The sequence below is a fragment of the Pectinophora gossypiella genome, chromosome 8 (assembly GCF_024362695.1).
Source record: "Pectinophora gossypiella chromosome 8, ilPecGoss1.1, whole genome shotgun sequence".
Classification (NCBI taxonomy): Eukaryota; Metazoa; Arthropoda; class Insecta; order Lepidoptera; family Gelechiidae; genus Pectinophora; species Pectinophora gossypiella.
The window spans coordinates 6,252,008-6,266,057 of NC_065411.1; the positions used below are offsets into that span (position 1 = coordinate 6,252,008).

Genomic DNA, 14,050 nt, shown 5'->3' on the forward strand with positions numbered 1-14,050 from the left:
AGCAGTTCATATCATCATATCATACAATATTGCAATGTAACACTTGTGCATACAAAAGTGATGATAAATGTCAAATAGCAATATTGTTTTTTTAGAGAAATACTTTCATGTGACCTTTTTAACGGCTCAGAGCTGAAAATCACAATCAAAAGCAATCTCAGTTTACAATTGTACCTTTGTATTACTGCAATATGCAAGTCTCTGTAACAGTCTAAGAATTTCTCTTGTTTCCATGAATATGAAATACCTAACAACTAAGACGAAGTAATGCTGTAGAATATCTAATACGACTATACCTGCTGTAGAATACCTATAAATAAAGACGAAGCTCCCTACAGCCCTATTCATACCATGTACCTACTCTTTGCCGTGGGTTCATTACCTAAGACAAATTTTTGATTAATCCTCTTTACTATAATACTGTTCAACCCACTTAATGATCTTTTGTGATGTAAATAATTAGTATAAGTACATCTTCTAATTCTAGATAGTACCTATGTACTTAAAAGCGTGTTTGCTTACATAATAAATACACCATGTTTTCTATCATGTGGGTTGTGACGTACTTAAATGACTAACCTCGGCAACTCTGGTGTATATTATACGTTATCCCGTTTTTCACAGGGTCTGCTTACCTAACCTGAAGATTTAACAGGTCCGGTTTTTATAGAAGCGATCTGTCTGACCTTTCAACCCGCGAAGGGAAAACCAGTCCAGCACAGGTTAGGTCCCATACCTCAGAAAGGTATTTCTCGGGTATGTGGGTTTCCTCACGATGTTTTCCTTCACCGCTGAGCACGTGATAATCATTTACGATCCAAACATGAATACGAAAAACGATTTCGAAAGTCATAGGTTTAAGGCCCCATAGTGTTATTATATGTTTGTATAACAGTCATATATATATATGGCATTAACTGCATAGCCGGACAAATGGGAACGCTGCTTTTACTCGGCACGAAATTTAAGACATCAGGCTTATGGGTTATGGGTGCCCGGGAGGTTGGGCGCAGGACGCAGGAACTGGGCTCAGACGTTAGCTGAGAGGAGCATTCACATATGTGGCGTTCAAATATACGGGTGTGGATGCATCACATCTTTTAATTGCACAACAACTTAGTCAAGTGGCCGAAAAAGGCCGTAAGTTCTCAACTGTTCACGCCCTTTGCCAGACATCGCGATGCATATTTCAGGAGGAATTTGTAATTCATTATTCAGCGGTCAGCCGCTTCGACTGCCGCTAAACAATTAAACGCGCTTCCCTCGACCGCAACAAACAATTGCTTCTCAAATGAATTATTGTTGACAGCAGCGGTAATATTTTATTGCCTACTAGCTTTCAGTGGACTTCAGACTTCTTCTGTCGTGTGGGTTGTGAGGTAGATAACCAAAGACCACCCTCAGCAACACTGCTGTCAGGGTTACCATTACGTCACTAAACGCTCATGTAACTACGTCATCATGAAAGTACATCATTAAGTAGCAACCGGGACCAACGGCTTAGCCTTCCGCAGCGTGCTTCGATAATCGGGTGATCAACCTGCAATATCCTAACCAAGCTGAGGATCACAAAGTTATTTTTATGATATATCTTCACTGGGATTTGAACCTGGGAATTCCGAGTCGTGAGCCCTAGCGCTAGGGGGATTGCACTAAAATCAATCAAGACGGGAGCTCTTAGCGGCCACATAAAAGTCATACATTAATGGGTGGCCGTAAACGACATGAGGCAGCACCCACTAGGGTCGATTAATTCTTTCAAATATTTTTCCTCTCAGACGACCCCCTGAGCCGAGGTTCGCGCCCAACTGGGCACCCTCAGGCCTGTTGTCTTAAACGTTGTACCGGGTGAGAGCCTTCAGCGCTCCCCATTTGTCCGGCCAAGTAGTTAATGCCATCTGCGGCAAATCTACAATAAGTCACGTCAAAAAAAAAAAAAAAAGTAAACGACATTTTTAAACTATTAGTTAGATATATTTTGGTGGCCGTAACTAATCGAAAACAACTGTATTTTGAAATCTCGCTCCTCCTACATATATATTGTTAGGGACGCCACTTATCCAAACAATTACTTACAGACAAAAAATTGGTAAGTATTTACTGACATTTCAAATTCTGTAAAACCATTACGCCTTAATTAAAAATGTTTTTCTTATTTATCATTTTCGACAGAAAAAAGCTATTAATAAGGTACCTTAACATTTCATTTACCTTCCTTTTAATTTTTATAACGTTCAATTTGTTTGATAATTAAAAGTCCTTTAAGTACCTGCTCATTATTTTTTGCCCACATATAACGCCTATTCTTAGACAACATACTCGTAGGTATGCGAATATAAATACATAAGTAGAGAAACAGATCCCATATATCTTTATGCCATAAAGTATTTTGTATTAAAATCAGGACAATGCGTGTTGACTGCAAATTCCTCTCAAAATGAGTAAGTACAGATAGAATCCTCACGGCGCGGCAGTAAATATTAACTTAGGCGGTACGTATCGCTTTCCAGTAAAATATAGTTGAAGTTAGAATAGTTTGTTAAGCGCTTAAGTCGTCGACGACGTTCAGATGGTGAGCTAATCTTGGCCAGGCCAAGTGGCAAAAGTTTATTTTTCTACAATCGCTTAGTGCGCTTATACACCATCGACACTTAAGCGATGACGTCGTCGCTTAGTGAATTATTTTATTTGAAAGTATCATCACATCACTAATTTAAGAGCCACGCTCTTGTCGGTGTAGCATTCTCCGTGCTACTTTATAGGGAAAAATAGAGCAGTGGTTTCCCTCTTGCCTTCTGCCCCGCAGTACTCTGCCTGACGCGAGTAGAATGACGCCCAGAGTAGTCAATTTTAAAGCCGTACTTGAAAGTAAATACATCGGGAAAATATAGTGAGGAATCCCACATACCAGAAAAATGCATTTCGGAGGTGTGTTTTTTAACCTGTATTGGGCTGGTTTTCCCTTCGCGCGTTGGTCTGTAAAAAACTGGTCCTGTCAAATATTCAGGTTAGGTAAGCGGTCCCCGTAAAACACGGGACAACGCTAGAGAGATGATGATATAGATCAGAAATAAGCCACTACGTGCTCGATAGCGAAAGAATACACCCGTAAAACCTGTGTGTAGGTATTTTTTTAAGTTAAGTAAGCGGATGCCGAAATAAATATTAAAAAACACTAAGGCAAAGAAAAAACGAATGTAGCTAAAAATAACAGGCTAATCTAAAAACCTATATTTTTGGTTGACGTCAAGAAATTTGGTTTTAATAATGAACTACCTATTTATGTTTTTTATAGTTTAAAAACTATTCCCAAAGCGGGTTCTGCGGAATCTAGGGGTTCCGTAGAAAACTAACTAGGGTTCCGCAAAAATATATAATCTGTCAGACATAATATCGAACAATTTCATTCATTACTTTAAAAGTTGAAGTACTTAAAGAATTAAATGTTTCACTTTTTAAATGTCCTTATTAGATTTCTAATCATTTAGGTTCCCCATATAGGGTTCCAAGCAGTCTATCTATCATCATCATCATCCAAGCCGTGTCCGGCGACGGCGACTCCTAAATGTCTATCCCAGGTCGATGTTATGATAGACTCTAATGTGGCTAGCAAAACCGAACTTCGATTTGAAGGTAAAGAGTGTTGGGTAGAGCCACTGGCCTAAATATTCCTTCTACTTTCCTCGGCCCTGTCCTATTCTATCTAGGCAATTTATAATATATTATATAAAATATATTTTAAATGTCCTATTATATGGGACTGAAACATAGCTGGCGAGGAGTGGAAGTATACCTCTGCCTACTTCTTTGGGGATACAGGCGTGTTGCTGTGTTATGTTATGTATTTTAAATGTAAAGTCTAACAAACCGGTACATCTTTGTGAAACATCTGAATCTGTTTTACTTTTTCAGCTAGCCAAAGGCTCGATCTTAAAGAAATGTTTCCAAATTTGTTGTTCCTCTACTATATTGCAAGTTTTTCTAACTGGTATAATTCGCCATCAGGCAATAATTGTAATATAAAAAAAAACACTAGAGTATATGTAGGGAATTCAGTTGGTAGTTATATGCACTGTTGGGTATAAAAACTCGCTCGAGTACTATTTATTTATTTAGTTACACATACCAGGATATAAGCCAGTGCGAAACAGATAGGTACTTATAACAGAAAAGGGTATTGCTGCTTTCTACAAAAAAAACATAATTATAAACCTGAAGTTAGAGGGGAAAGGTAGGGAAGGTATCCAGAGTCAGAAAAAAAACACAAAAAGTTAAAAAGAAGTAATTAATAATTTGCGCAGAGCCTGGAACAAAACTAGAATCGATGTTTTTGCCCAGCAGTGTAATTTCGAAGCCTGTGACGATATTGAGCATTTTCAATAAGAGGACAATTATATTTACGCTACTCTTGAAGCACAGCGAGTAAAATTGTATTTTTTTTTTATTATATTACTTAGTATAAATGGCAGTGTGAAGTTATTTTTGATCTCATCGGCGAGTACCCTCTCAAAACCAGTATACTCTGTATCTTTTTACTACACAGTTGCCTCGACCATTATAAACGTCGATACGGCTCATCACCTATCACGTTAGTGTAACAGAAAGCTCGATGATGGGCGAGTACTAAATTCATCTTGCGATGGATGTACATCTGAGTACCCCAATTCAGCAGCATATGCCGTCAGAAGGATCCGACAACTCACAGATGTAACCACTGCTAGATTTGCCTGATTCAGCTACTTCCATAGCATAATGTGTTACGGTTTTTTCTGTGGGGTCGTGCTGCTGATGTAAAAACTATTTTCATCATCCAAAAAAGAGCAGTTCCAGCTATTTATAATCTGCATCGTCGGGACTCTCTAAGGGAGCTGTTTAAAGAAAAAAATAAACTTACGGTCGCAAGTCAATATAATTATTTATGAAAACATTATATATCTACGTAAAATGTATCTCTCCTTCTGAGAAACTGTGAAAGGCATACTTACAATACAAGGAATATAAATAAAATTACTATTCAATATTCTAAATTACGTAAACTAAATTTATGTTTTTGAGGTTGTGTATACGTTTTTACAATAAAATATCAGATAATATTTTGAATTCGTCACAAAATATATTTAAAGCTCATATATAAAGTAAGCACTTTATGTAAAAAGCTTATTATGAGATGAATGCTTACCTAAATGATAAAAATGCCTGGTATTAAATGTGTTCCTCTAGTTATTAAATAACTTGTAATGTATAACCACATTGCTTTAAAAGATGTGTTGCTGTTGCAGTTTCTTGTCATTTCTTCTCCTCAACCATTAAACCATGCGAAATGATGTACCTCCTTAGATTCAAAAATGTTACTTTGACTTTCAACAATTTTATCCAGGATAATGACGTTGAATAAATTATTCTGATATAGTGAGCTTACGTTACGTATTACTATGCTTTTTAACTACAAAAAGACGTGAATTAATAAAATGAACATTCACTTATTCATAGCTTGTCCGAAAAAATATCTTGATAAAAATTACATCAGGACAGAGATAGGTATAGTGTGTTTACAGCCTAGTGCGAAAGAGATAGGTAGTTATAACAGAAAAAGGTATTGTTTTGATAGTTGTTATGAGTATGCTCATTACCTCTATTCGGCCCAACAAACAACCCTATTAACGATCAAAGTCACCCTTTACTGTTTTATGATGTATACTGCTATTTTAGTAGGGTGCCACAATAGTCATCAGTCATATGGATAGTAATTTCGCGAGGACAGGCCTACACAATCCTAGAGAATTAATATGCTCTTGTTAACGCAGTTATAAATTACTTGCGAGGTGTGGCTTTAGACAGATATACTACTTGGGAAATTGCTACTGAGATGAATATGGGGCTGTAATGAAGATGTTGAGTACGGGTTTAGATAGTTGGGTTCGGGCATTGTACCTTATACCTTTTACTGCAGGTAACCTGACTAATTTTATTTTAAGTTATATCTGTCATTTTATTATCCGCCGAAAAGGAAAGTACCTTCAATAATAATGAGGTAAGTACCACCATCATGCTTGTTAGAAGCATAAATTGTAAAATTAACAAAATGTTATTTATTTGTATCTTATTGTGCCGAGGTATTCTTAGGGATTGCCCACAGTTTGGGTACATTATCCTAACAAAATGTAAATGGGTGAATATCAAAATGTGTCAAGTTTGGTGGCGACTGTCATAAAATTTTTTCGTGAAAAATTGGGGAAATTGGGAAAATTGGGAATTGAAAAATTCCTTTTTCATGTCGGAACCGAGGATCCTTTTGCATCTTTTTCATGTCGGAACCGAATTTTTCACGAAAAAATAATATGAAAATTCGCCACCAAACTTGAAATTTTGAGATTCACCCAAATATTAACATTTTAATACAAACTAAGCAAAGGCATACACGTCATTCAGCCTACGTTTGGAAATATTTTTTTAAAAATTGAAAAATTTAACGACTGCATAAAAAGCTAAAATATTCAAATTGGATTTTTATAATAGCATCACGTTTCAATTAAAAATACCTTCAAAAATACCTTACATACCCAATTCTGAGTACCCACAATACCGATCCATCAGGTGAAGGTTTGAATCTGGTGGAAGTCAGGTATAATGCGTAAAGCTTAGTGACATGTGTCAATAGTTGTGAAGAGAGATTATGTAAGTACGTGGAGGGTTAAGCTGAAAGCATATCACTATTTTTTTGTACGCGTTATCGAATTTTCAGTTTTATATATATAAAATTCACATCATAGAAGGAAAGCTAGAAGGAAAGAGAGGAAGGGGAAGACCAAGAAGAGCTTACATGGAACAGATTAAAGAAAAGGTTAACGTCGTGTCTTATAGGGAAGTCAAGGAATTGGCCTTTGATAGACTGGAATGGAAAATGCTACACCGACAAGAGCGTGGCTCTTAAATTGATTATGATGATATATAAAATTATAGTCACTCTCACAGATCAGATTTTGTTTTGTTTATTTTGAAGAATTCGATTGTATGCACCTAATTTCACAATATATGTTACTATTACATACGGTCAAATTTAATACATACATAAACTCACGCCTATTTCCCACAGGGGTAAGCAGAGACTATGGAATTCCATTTGCTTCGATCCTGACACACTTCTCTTGCTTCCTCCACATTCATCAATCGTTTCATACACGCACGCTGGTTCAGAGTAGATCGTACTAAACTATTCAAATTTAATCTATGACCATAAACAATGAAATTTAGACAATCATGTAGGGACTTATAAAGTTTTTTAAACATACACTTACCTAAGGCCCGGAATGGTGGTAAGCACTTGCCCCTCAGCAGTGACCCAGTGCACATCAGGTGTGGGGTGACCAGTAGCGCGACACGCGGCGTGGGCTCCACGCGTGGCCGCCCAGAGGATCCTCGATGGAGGCTCCACTGTGAAGTGAGGACGCTTGTCTGCCGACCCGGCGGCCTCTACCACGGCTAGGGTGACCAGCCATGGTATCATGTGCTCTGGAAAAAAATACATCAAAATAAAATATACAGGTTAGTGACGCCGTACGGTCACGAGCATCAATATGTATACACTTTGGTACCATGTCACATTTACTTTTTTGACAAATTGAACTGTAAGTCTCACTAAATGTCAAATATGTTAGTGCAACAGAGTCCTAAAGTGGGTACATTATATTGCTCATGACTGTACCTAAAGTTGAGGGGGATAATTCAAGTGATACAGGAATGTCTTTAACACCCTGTATTTTCAGCTAACGACTTCAGTCAAGACTGTTGACTGGTATTAAGTTGATCATCAGAGACCGCTCATTGAAAATCAAGACTATATATTTTTTTTGGGTTGATAAGTCACAAGAGATCTTGCAGCAAAACGTGACAGCTACACAGCCACTGTTACCATCATCTGTCAAGATGTAGTGGCCAAAATTGATGATGATTTCATTTATACCCTACAACTCCTGAATGTTTGCTGAGGAGGACAAACGTACCAAAAAACCTTCTCATCATCACGGTTTTCGAAACTTTCGTGATGTCGTTTTTTTTTTTAATTAAGTAGCTCTATATTTTCTTTCTTTGAGGAGCTCGGTGGCGCAGCGGTAAACGCGCTCGGTCTGCGATTGTTGAAGTTAAGCAACTTGCGCAAAGGCCGGTCACGTATGACCACAAAAAAAAAATTTCATCTCGAGCTCCTCCGTACTTCGAAAGGCACGTTAAGCCGTTGGTCCCGGCTGCATTAACAGTCGTTAATAACCACCAATCCGCACTGGGCACGCGTGGTGGTTTAAGGCCCGATCTCCCTATCCATCCATAGGGAAGGCCCGTACCCCAGCAGTGGGGACGTTAATGGGCTGGTGATGATGATGATGATATTTTCTTTATACATTTTGATATTCATATTCATGCAATTTTGCAAAACGTGACCTCAAAGTCTCTCGTAAAGTTAAAAGTTGAGTGGAAGAGGTCAAAAGTCAAACTGAAATAGCCGCAAAATTATGCGCTTCCACGGAACTGCAGTGAAGTTCTAGGTTATTTTTGAATGACAATTTTATTAAGTAGACGCCCCTGTCCCGTAGTATTCCGTGTTTAGAGTTCCGTAATCAACTAGGTCTTGAATTGGCCTTTGATAGACAAGAAATATAAGAGAGGAAGGGGTAGACCAAGAAGAGCTTACATGGAACAAATTAAAGAGAAGGCGAACGTCGTGTCTTATAAGGAAGTGAAATAATTGGTCTTCGATAGACATGAATGGAAAATGCTACACTGACAAATGCGTGGTACTTACTTAGGTTACTTACTTAAATTAATGTTCATGGATCGATTGGGAATTCTTAAAATTTTTGATTTCATACCTAGCGATAATCATGACCTATAATATGACCTATATATGTTGTAACAATGAATTAATGTAACAATGATATTGAAAATTATTATCAATAATTATCAACTCTGAGCTTTTAAATTATAATAATGGTTCATTCTCTTTACGTGAGTACGCAGAATTTACGGAAAATGGTATTTAAAACATAATAGTTCACGCATACTTGAATTGCAAATAAGTTATTCAGTTTCACATTAATTAAGCTGGAACGAACCTGGGCTGTCTGAAATAATAATAGAAGTAACTTTTTTGGTTTCATAACATCACTTCCTGATGTTAATAAACTATATTGCAATCAGTTTTAAACTTTATTTAAAGCGACTTTTATTTTTATAGCAGTGCTTAGGGAAACTTATAAAAAACAAGTACTTGCTCGGACGGGGTTTAATGACGATACATAGATCGAAAGAATTTCGCATGGACAGGAGGGGGACCCGGTGGTGTAATGGTTAACACGCTCCTCCCGGCTTGTCAAGAGCTGCGGTTTCAAGTCCCGTCAGAGTCATTTTTTTTTTCGATTTAAATTTCCTCTATATTTAAAGCGCTACTTCGGATAGAGTGACGTAATTATTAAAACTGCTTTTCATAAAAAAAAGAAATAAATAGAATATCTTCGATGGTTTGACTTAATAAATCTTGTAAATCAATAACTCTCTAACTGAGGAAAACATTCCGCCTCCCTTCAGTCGAGCTGCAGAAGCCTATTCAAAGACATTGAAAGGCAATTAACATCATCCAACTTTTTGGTTACTTGTTCCGAAATTACAAGAGAAGTTTGGAGTTTAATGGAACTTCCGGCCACGTGGTACCATTCAGATTTCTAACAAAAACACAGGGTTGTTGATTTATTATAATGAATCTAAAGATAGGCTTCGGACCTAAATACAAGTTATTATTGACTTCTATTCTGTAGTGGGAATGAATAAAAAACATTGAACCCATTCAGCTGCTTATCTTGCCGGGCATGTCGTAAAAACCGACAAAGAGATTGTGTCCTTTCTAACATGATGATGGACCTACAGATCCTTCACTATATCTGTATTCATATTCAAGACTATATATAGTCTCTGTATAGGGTGGTAGTGACATTGTAACGAAAACTTTAAGGAATTATTCAGACCATGATTCCGAGTTGATATTCCGAGTGAAATTTTCCGTCGCAAAATGCATGATTTTATTTAATTATTTTGAATTCTATACTTTAGCGATGGAAAATTCCACTCAGAATAATAATCTGAATTATCCCCTTCAGTATTCGTTACGATGTCACTTACACCTTGTACAGAAAGCCATATAACTTTGGGGATAAACCATGATTCTGAGTTGATATCAAATGGAATTTCATGAAATTCACGCTATGTAAGCGTTTTTTAAATTATTATCAGTTCCATACTTTTCCGACAGCAAATTCCACTTGATATTAACTCAAAATCATGTCTTCCCTCAAAGTTTTCGTTGCGATGTCACTAACACTTTGTATATTAGATTCTGTCTCATTTGCTTGAGCTATAATCTCGTTAGTCACAGTAGTACCCGAGGGGTTGCCAGCACAATACAGTCGCATTCCCGTTGAGTGCACTAGTATAACTATAACAAAACTGCATTTCATGCAAAATCTAAGCGTCAGCGCAGACCAAGACAGACCGGACGACATGACACTTGGACATTTTAAAAAAATAACTCATTTTCATACAGACATAACACACCGATACAGTGTGTGCGCCTTACTTCGTGCGTGCGAGCGAGATAGATAGTCTATAGTGATCCGCAAAGGGGGTAAAGAAAACAAGCTCATATCGGTTCCGGGCGGAGTGTCCCTTCTATACGCAGTAGGTATAATTGTTTATTCTATGCCAAAAACTCATCACTAAAAAACTAACTTTATGACCGTTCCAGTTAAGTACAATATTGGAGCTTAATCGGACGGACACAAACTTAACCTAATTTAAGTTTGACAGCTCTTAAGCTAGTGCTGTCCTTTATTTACAATAAATGCAAGAAAGAGCTAGTTTTTCCTAAATTAAGTTAAAATCAATATGGTGCTTGCCCGAATAGGCACCACTGTTTGATAATGACAAACAGATATCTGGTAGGGAGAAGATTGCAATTTATGAGAACCGTAATAAAGTTATTTTTCAAGTGTTATCCAATAGTGCTTGCTTGTGCTCTTGGTCTGCACTGGCCCTAACTTTTATTACGTCTGCATCTTGAGCTTGACTTTACTAAGACATAAACAGTGTGAATTATGCAATGATACTTTATACAGCTCATATTTTCTCCGGGATTTAAAATAGTATTGTGCATTTTGAACGATGTTAGCCAAGACCAGGCACGATTTATATTTTCATTGTTCTTTCGTCTCTGCGTTGCTTTCGAAACAAGTTGAATCTTAAGAAGGCATATTTCATAAGAAAACATATATATTATTCTTATACAAATATATATTTATATATTATAGGATATAATATATATATATATATATATATATATATATATATATATATATATATATATATATATATATATATATATATATATATATATATTATATTAATGAATTACCTTATCTAATCTTACTCATCAATACCTTCAATATTTTGTAATCATAACGATTTTATGTATAGGTAAGTACCTACCAACCCTACAAAGTATCCTTTTAGTCTGACGCTGAAATTTATAAAACTCCGCAAGTCCACATAAGTATAAACTGGGCTAAATCACGGGCCAAACTACTTAACGGTTCATAAATCTCTATATTTTAAAGTCTAGTTTTCAGCAAGCAGAGGCAGTAAATAAAGCCATTCCGTACTATGGATGCAGCTCGCCCTGATTTATGGTATGGCTCGGTATGAACGACGCAACACTACATTTTGAAATACCGATTAACTACCCCACTCCAAAATAAAATATACTGTAAGTTGGGAGATTTGTAGTCCAGATTTGAAAGTGCACTGTTTGGCAATAACTTGAGCTCATATCGATACTTATTGGATTTGAACTGTAGGTAGAGCTATTTTATTTTGACTAAACACTGAATATTCTCAAACTATAGGTAGTAATGAAACTAGGGTTTCATTGTTCAGTAGTTCAGTGTTTAGTCAAAATAAAATGACTGAAGTTTAATTCAAACATATTTATATACTTAAATTAGATATAATATTTGTCTATTATTAACAAAGTTTTTAAGTACCCAGCTCAAATTTTCTCCTACATTGGTACTAAAAATAAACTTATAGGAACAAAGTTGGGTTACTCGTATGTTTTATATAGGTATTTTATACTGGATTGTAAAGCATTAACTAATCAACAAATTATCTCATAATTTTTCGTGACATTAATAACTTTTCCTCACCATGAAAATAATAAAACGAAAAATACCAGATTATAATATACTTTCTAAAAATGGCAAAGAACATTGGACCTAGTGGTATTATTTAGGATAGACTGTTGCTCGGCGGATGATCATAATGAGTTGTGAAATAATGGATAATTAAAAAATAATTCAAACTTGAATTTATTATAAAGAATTGACACATCCCATTTATAAAATAAAAACAGTATCTTCTTTAATTATTTTCAGATGAGGCTCAAATACTTGCAACAGTAGAAGTTTATACATTTTTAGAGCAACATCCGTTTGCACTTATTAACTTAAGAAACAATATAATAAGAAAATATACAAACCTATCATCATCATTCCGTTAACAACCGCTTACAAAGTTTCCACTTCAAAGTCAGGTTTCAGTGTCATAATCATAAAAGTCCCACATTTTAACGCACAGCACAGTTTTAGTACCTACTCTCTAAACGTAGTTGAAGAGTACTACATAGTGAGATTTTTTATAACTTTCCCGTAAAGTTTTCCCTCCAATTTTGCGCGCGGGGCGACGCGTGCGTCCCTGTCGACAGTCGCACGGCAACTGACTGTAGTGGCGAGTGAAGATGGGCGGCTCGATCCCGCCCACTCTATTCACAAGTGATAGGATGCACTGCTTGAGCTTCGATATGTTTAACGACGTTGACAGCTTTTTCGTATACGGATATTTTCACACACAATACAAGAATTACCTATACAAAAAGGAACACTCCACACAGATACTTTTTTCGTGTCTCTGTAGTATTTTCTGTAAACACCAAATAACACGCGGATCATCATCGCTTCAACAATGCTTCCGAATTTTATTTTATATTTTAGTTTTACAGTTTGTGAAGCTTTTAGTTGCCCATGTATGTTACAAACTTATTTCATACAATCCTTTGCAATTTGGATACTTACCTATTCAGCTCTAAAAATAACTCATGATATTGTTGTACCTGGCACATTTTTACATTAGCTAAGTGTTGGTGATTTTAATAGATTAATGTAACATAGCTAATACTACAAATACTTCTTCTTTACTTGGGGAATAAGTATTCATACACACTTTAAAGTATTCCGTATGAAAATAGTCTGAAAGTTATATTCTGAATACTTATGGCCAGTTGTGGCTCGCGTGAGTTTCTATTTGTATGTAAATACATTTCAAAAGGAAAAAAAAGTGATACACGTAGAATCGAAAACCTTATTTTTACATCGGCCGAAAATCTACATCGAAAGACAACCAATTATAATTACCGTAAAATTTTCACTTTCCTCATTATGTAGGTTATTTTTGGAACATTCATATTTGGTACCTATCTGTTCTTACCGCCGCATTAATTAACAGCCCTATAAAGATTACGGAAGATATCGTAGAACAAAGAAAGATCCACAATAATTCTGAAACAATCTACTTAACTACAATAATTAATGGGGAAGCACGTAACAGATATTAATCAAGGAAGCGTATTAAATTAAAACAATTATAAAGATATTTTTAATACAATTTTATATTATCTTCTTTTAAATAACTTCTTAAAAAAATATACAGCAAAATATCATTCATTCTTAAGCTTTTTATTAATTTAAAAATTCCTGGCCAGTTATCAAGAAAAAATATTTTGTGCCGCCCTTTAATATATTTTTTAAATTAGTTTTCGTCCCTATTTTAAAGGCATTATAACATTGTTTTAAGGAAAGCAGCCAGTATAAAGGTATTTAAACAAAGAAATTATATTTATTCTATTTTAATTATTGACTTTTTCCAAACAGACTAACTTTCTACTTCTGAATTTTATTTT

The 14,050-nt window shown here is 35.8% G+C and overlaps 1 protein-coding gene across 1 annotated transcript in view; it reads right to left on the reverse strand.

The window, feature by feature from the left end:
• The window catches only part of LOC126368837 (Down syndrome cell adhesion molecule-like protein Dscam2), a 57,147-nt gene extending 44,356 nt beyond the window's left edge, over positions 1–12,791 (reverse strand). The window contains exons 1-2 of the mRNA XM_050012998.1: positions 12,575–12,791; positions 7,296–7,509 (exon numbers count right to left, since the gene is read on the reverse strand). Of these exons, the coding sequence (XP_049868955.1) occupies positions 7,296–7,509; positions 12,575–12,587 (227 nt within the window). The 5' untranslated portion in view covers positions 12,588–12,791. The remainder of the gene's footprint in view (positions 1–7,295; positions 7,510–12,574) is intronic.
• Positions 12,792–14,050: the final 1,259 nt, after the last annotated feature.